This window comes from Petaurus breviceps, unplaced genomic scaffold, assembly GCF_028583685.1.
Source record: "Petaurus breviceps papuanus isolate PSGF00001 unplaced genomic scaffold, PetGlider_PUasm1.0 65, whole genome shotgun sequence".
Classification (NCBI taxonomy): domain Eukaryota; kingdom Metazoa; phylum Chordata; class Mammalia; order Diprotodontia; family Petauridae; genus Petaurus; species Petaurus breviceps.
Genome location: NW_027186436.1, coordinates 689,790 through 695,743, shown reverse-complemented (window position 1 = coordinate 695,743; position 5,954 = coordinate 689,790). Strand labels below are relative to the sequence as shown.

Sequence of the window (5,954 nt, the reverse complement as noted above, 5' to 3'; positions counted from 1 at the left end):
AGAGAGAGAGAGAGAGAGAGAGAGAGAGAGAGAGAGAGAGAGCGCTACCTTGTGGGGGACAGGGGAAAGTTCTTTGATGCCAAGTTAAGAATTCTTGATATGGTAGCACATCTTTGGGTCAGCTTTAGGAGAACACTTAAGCTACAGGACTTAAAGTACCAAGGTGTTAGGAAACTCCCAAATATCACAGAGTCACACTAGGAAAAACTTCCTAAAAACTGAAATTATGCAAAAACTACCTCTTTTCAAAGGTAGTGGTTTCCTATTCACTGGAGATTAAAAAAAAAAAAAGCTGGCAGGATTGAGGATATTCCTATTTGAGTTTCCTTCCAAAATGAGATTCTGTGATTCATTAATCTCTAAAGTCTCTTCCAACATCAGATTTAGGTTGAGTGGAGTTGAAATCTCTATACTGATAAAATCTTGTTAAATCTATGTACTGTACATACGTTCTTTCCTTTACACCCTTTCCTAATTAAAAGAGGTAACTATAATTCTTTTCTTAAAGGCATTGCAATCCTGACCCTTTTTTGCCCTAGTGGCAATTTGATGTGGTATCTTTATATAATTGTATTGCTTTATAGTGAGCCTGTATTATCCATTATTAAAAACAACAGCTTTACAAACACTCTTTATAACCATCATTTGAGATAATTACCCCATTTTACAGATCAGAAAAGTGAGGCTCATAGAGGTTAAATGACTTAACTTAGAACTTTTGACTCCAAAACCAATATGATTTCTGCTATATACAATGAAGACTTTTCAGGTAGAAAGATATGTAGTAATATAGATGATTAAGAGTATACTGCTTTGGGGGCGGAGCCAAGATGGCGGAGTAGAAGCATGACCCTCCCGCAGCTCCGGCTTCCACCCTCCCCAATCCATGTAAAAAGGGGACTCTAAACAAACTTTGGAGCTGCAGAACCCACAAAATGACACAGAGAAGCTAACCTCCTGCTGAGAACAGCCCGGCAGGCCGGCAGGAATCGGCCAGCGCAGGGCTCTGGGAGCCGAGCCCAGCCCCACTCCGAGGCTTTAGCCCCAGGGCGGGCCTGACCAGCCGCCAGCCAGAGGGACTCCAGATCAGCAGCAGCTGTGGCCGTTTCCAGATTTATCAACACATAGATGCGAAGGACAAGGTGAGAGGCCAGTGCATTCTGGACTTTGGGACCCAGTAAGTGGGAGTGCGTGGCTTTTACCCCTGGGGCCCCCGGGGCGAGAAACCGCTGAGACGGCACAGCCTGCCAGCGCCACATGGCGGCTTCAGCTCCTGGCCTACAGAGTGTAGGGGGGACCAAGCACCAGTTTGAGGGGTCATCGCTCTTGCTTTAACCTGCTTGGATCTGGATTGCAGTCTAGGGTGGAGGTCCTGGGGTGTGTGTCCAGCTTGCCAGAGCGTGTGGAGACCTCAGAGAGGGCACCCATCTAATACCTCCGGCAGCTGAGAAAACCCCAGCGTTTGGGACGAAAACTCCCGTCTGGTGGCAGAGTCCTACTGTGGCAAAAAGTCCAAAAGTCAAATCTTTGAGTGGCAAAATGAGCAGGCAAAGGAAACAAAGCAGACAGAAGATTCCAACATTACACTCCTATTTTGGGGATAAGAAGGAGCAAGGCATGGAACAGGAGGAAATCAGTGAAGTCAGAACTCCTGCACCAAAAGCTTCAGAGGAAAATACAAGCTGGTTACAGGCCATAGAGGACCTTAAGAAGCAGATAAGAGAAATGGAGGAAAAATTGGGAAGAGAAATGAGAACAATGCAAGAAAATTATGAAATGAGAGTCAACAGCCTGACTGAAGAAAATAATACCTTAAAAAACAGACTGACTCAAATGGCAAAGGAGGCTCAGAAAGGCAATGAGGAGAAGAATGCCTTAAAAAGTCGAATTTGCCAGATGGAAAAAGAATCTCAAAAGCTCACTGAGGAGAATCATTGCTTCAGAATTAGATTGGAGCAAATGGAAGCTAATGACTTTATGAGAAATCAAGATGCTGTTAAACAGATCCAAACAAATGAAAGAATAGAAGGCAATGTGAAATATCTCATGGGAAAAACCACTGACCTGGAAAATAGAACCAGGAGAGATAATTTAAAAATTATTGGACTGCCTGAGAGTCATGACCAAAGTAAGAGCCTGGAAAGCATCCTCCAGGAAGTTCTCAAAGAAAACTGCCCTGATGTTTTAGAACGAGAGGGCAAAATAGAGAATTGAAAGAATCCACCGATCACCTCCTGAAAAAGATACCAAAAAGAAAACTCCTAGGAATATTATAGCCAGGTTCCAGAATTCCCAGATTAAGGAGAGAATATTACAAGCAGCCAGGAAGAAACAATTTGAATATTGTGGAAACACAATCAGGATAACCCAGGATCTGGCAGCTTCTACACTGAGGGATCGAAGGGCCTGGAATGTGATATTCCGGAGGTCAATGGAGCTGGGATTAAAACCAAGAATCACCTACCCAGCAAAACTGAGTATCCTGTTTCAGGGGAAAATATGGCCATTCAGTGGAATACAGGACTTTCAAGCATTCTTGCTGAAAAAACCAGAGCTGAATAGAAAATTTGACATTCAGATACAAGAAGCAAGAGAAGCATGAGAAGGTAAACAGGGAAAAGAAATCATAAGGAACTTATCAAAGTTGAACTATTTTTTTTTTAAGCAATTGGGGTTGAGTGGCTTGCTCGGGGTTGCACGGCCGGTTGTTGTTTCTGGGTGTGGTGCTGGGTGTCTGGGCCCGGATTTGATCCGGGTCGTCCCAGCACTGAGGCCGGTGCTCTTGCTTGCTGAGCCACTTGGCCAAAGTTGAACTATTAACATTCCTACATGGAAAAACAATAATTGTAACTTATGAAACTTTTCTCAGTAGTTGAAGGGATTAGAAATATATATATTATATATATATGTCTTTATATGAGGGTATGCAGGCATATGAATACATATGTGAATGTGTGTATATATGTTTACAGGTATACGTAGATAGAGGGCACGGGACCAATTTAACAGGAAGGGATGATACTTAAAAGGTGAAATTAAGAGGTGAGAGGGATATAATGAGAGGAGATGGGGAGAGACAGAGTGGGGCAACTATCTCATACAGAAGAGGCAAGGGAAAATGGTTACAATGGAGGGGAAGAATAGGAAGGCAAAAGGGAATGGGTCAACCTTATTCCTATTGAATCTGGCTTGAGGAGGGAGGGAAATACACACTAAATAGGGGATCTCACCCTCCAGGAGAATAGGGGGGGGAGAGGATGTGAGGGGGGATGATGGAAGGGAGGGCAGGCTGGGGGGGAGGGAAGTTGGAAGCACCCACTTTTGAAAAGGGATGGGATCAAAGTAGAGAATAGAACAAGTGGGAGGTGGGATAGGAGGGAGGGAAATAGTCTTTTACAATATATCTGCTATGTTATTGTTTTGCATTAGCCACACATGTACAACCTATACTGAACTGCTTATCTTCCCAGTAAGGGTGGGTGATAAGGGAGGAAGGGAATGAATCTGGAATTCAAAGTTTTAAAATCAAATGTTTAAATATATATATACTATTATCAATATTGTTTTACATGTAATTGGGAAATATAGAGATCCACCATGCCCTACTGGAAAAGTTGAAACGGGTATGGGAGAAAATATGGGAGAGAGCAGATCAGAGGTGGGGATATCCTGTGGGACTGCTGTTTTGGGGGGATGGGTGGGGGAAAAACGGGGAGAAAATTTGTAACTCAAAATCTGGGGGAAACGAACGATGTAAATCAGAAGTTAATAAAGCATTTAAAAAAAAAGAGTATACTGCTTTTAGTGTTTCTAATATGCAACAGCCATTTAAATCACCCGTGAAGAGTCCATCATTTGGAAGAATATACAATACCATTAACTTTCAACATCATACTTGAAGACTCCCTTATTAGAAGTCTTTATGCAATGGCTGGATGATCCTTTATCTGGTTAATACAATTGAGAGTATTCTTTTTAAAGTTTAGGTGGAGACTAAAACAACATTTAGGTCCCTTCAAATTTTGAAATTCTGTGTTTGGTATGAAACACTGAAGCTACAAGTAGAATTTTATTTTTTCTATCTCAGTTTTAAGTTTCAAGTTAACCCATTCAAAGATAATTTTAGATGTGAAGGTGAAATCAAAATAATCTCACATCATTTTAGCCTTGATGCATTAACTAGCTGAGAATAAATCTCAATAAATCAATTAATCATAAGTTTTAGAGAAAAGTTCTTAACCTTTTTGTCATGGATTCCTTTGGTGGTCTGGTGAAAACCTCAGAATAATTTTTAAAAATGTATATAAAACAATATACAAGGATTACAAGGAAACAAATTATACTGAAGTAGAGCTATAAAATAAAAAAGTCCCTCCCCCCAGTTCCTGGGTGCCAGTTTAAGAATCTTTGCTTAAGTACATAAAGTCTCTGAATCTGCAGTATGAAGTGATATTACACAAGAACAGTTTTTGGCTAGGCTGATGAAACTTAGCTATACCCCAGGAATATCTATAAACTCTAAAGCTTGTTAGAACTTCACTCATTTGAAAGGTTAGAGCCAATGTGGAGAACCAATTGCTTGGGGGGAAGGGGGAAAGGAGAGGCCTTGCGGCTCTAGCCTTGGATTAAGTGTCCTCCCTGTCCCTCCTGCCTGCTATATCTAGAGGAGAACCTTGCAATTTTTAAAGATCTAAAGAATTTTGAACATTCCATTTTCTTATCAGTGTCTTAGCTGCATCCCCCAATCAACTCATGGCAGTGTTTGCATCAGTAGCCAAGGAAAGGTGAATGCAGATTCACCATGCTTAAATGGAACTTCACCCCCAAAATGGGAGGAAAGGGATTACAGAAACCAGGTCCTGTGAACTATTCCTTTACCACATGCACTTTCTAAGCTTGATCCCACTTTTGCTTGGACTCTGTGTACTTATGCAAGAGTGTGTCAGACACTGAAGCTATGTCTGTGCCAACTGATCTTTCATTTCACCTTGATAAATATCGCTTTCTAAAAGCTACTTAAAGCTGGATAACTAAATTGCTCTTCAACTGATAATCTGGGGCAGGAAGGATGGGGGAAGGGAAAAGCACAACAGTTGGGGCTTGTACTAAAGGCATTAAATAATTATCCATAGAACTCTGAGGGGGTGGGGGGGGAAGATGTAACTTTGTTCTGTAGAACTGAGTCTCATTTGTGAGATCAGGAGTTGAGGTAAGAATCCTCAGGGCATATATAGGCTATATAAATTCACAACAATTATCTCTAAATTATTTTAACCACTTTGAAATACCTGATCTTTTGTCAAATTTCAGCTCTAGAACTTGATAGTTAACATATTCTCTTGAAAAGAATAATTTATTACCTAACTGAAAGTTCAAAAATAAGCTTCCAAATTACAAAAAAGAATATGTTTGATTCAAAGTTATTAAGAAATATATTTTTTAAAAGAAATTTATCAAATGAAACCTTGGTTATAATCAAATGAAACTATTTACTTTCATGGAAAAATTATTTAAGACAATTCATATATTACAATATATTTTGTAATGTGTAAACATGTAAATTAGAACAAAAATACGAGCTTTGTGCAGGTATTTACCTCTATTATTTTACTCCAGATAGGCTGATGACTTACTGCATCCCAGAGTGTAACATGTTTGTCATGCCCACATGTCAAGAATTGAGATTTAGAAGAATGGATGGCTAGCCCCCAGAGTTCATCAGTGTGGCCCTACAAAAAATAGAGAGAAAAAGTAATTATTTTATTAAATATTGAAATAAAAATGATGGTTTTAGTATGTCATTAACCATGGTTTGATAGAACAATTTGCACTTATTTTTTCAGTCTGTTTCTTTCATAATTCACAGTTCATCTTATAATCTATAAACTATTCACATCTCACATTTCTATAGTGTCTTCCTCCCTCCCTCCCTCCCTCCCTTCCTCCCTTCCTTC

General features: G+C 40.1%; 1 protein-coding gene across 6 annotated transcripts in view; it reads right to left on the bottom strand.

Annotated features, from left to right (window-relative positions):
• Window positions 1-5,954, bottom strand: part of LOC138173823 (echinoderm microtubule-associated protein-like 1) — a 316,335-nt gene that overhangs the window by 36,333 nt on the left and 274,048 nt on the right. For all 6 annotated transcript variants that reach the window (XM_069103910.1, XM_069103913.1, XM_069103912.1 and 3 more), the window contains one exon: window positions 5,598-5,729. In XM_069103910.1, coding sequence (XP_068960011.1) covers window positions 5,598-5,729 — 132 coding nt within the window. The remainder of the gene's footprint in view (window positions 1-5,597; window positions 5,730-5,954) is intronic.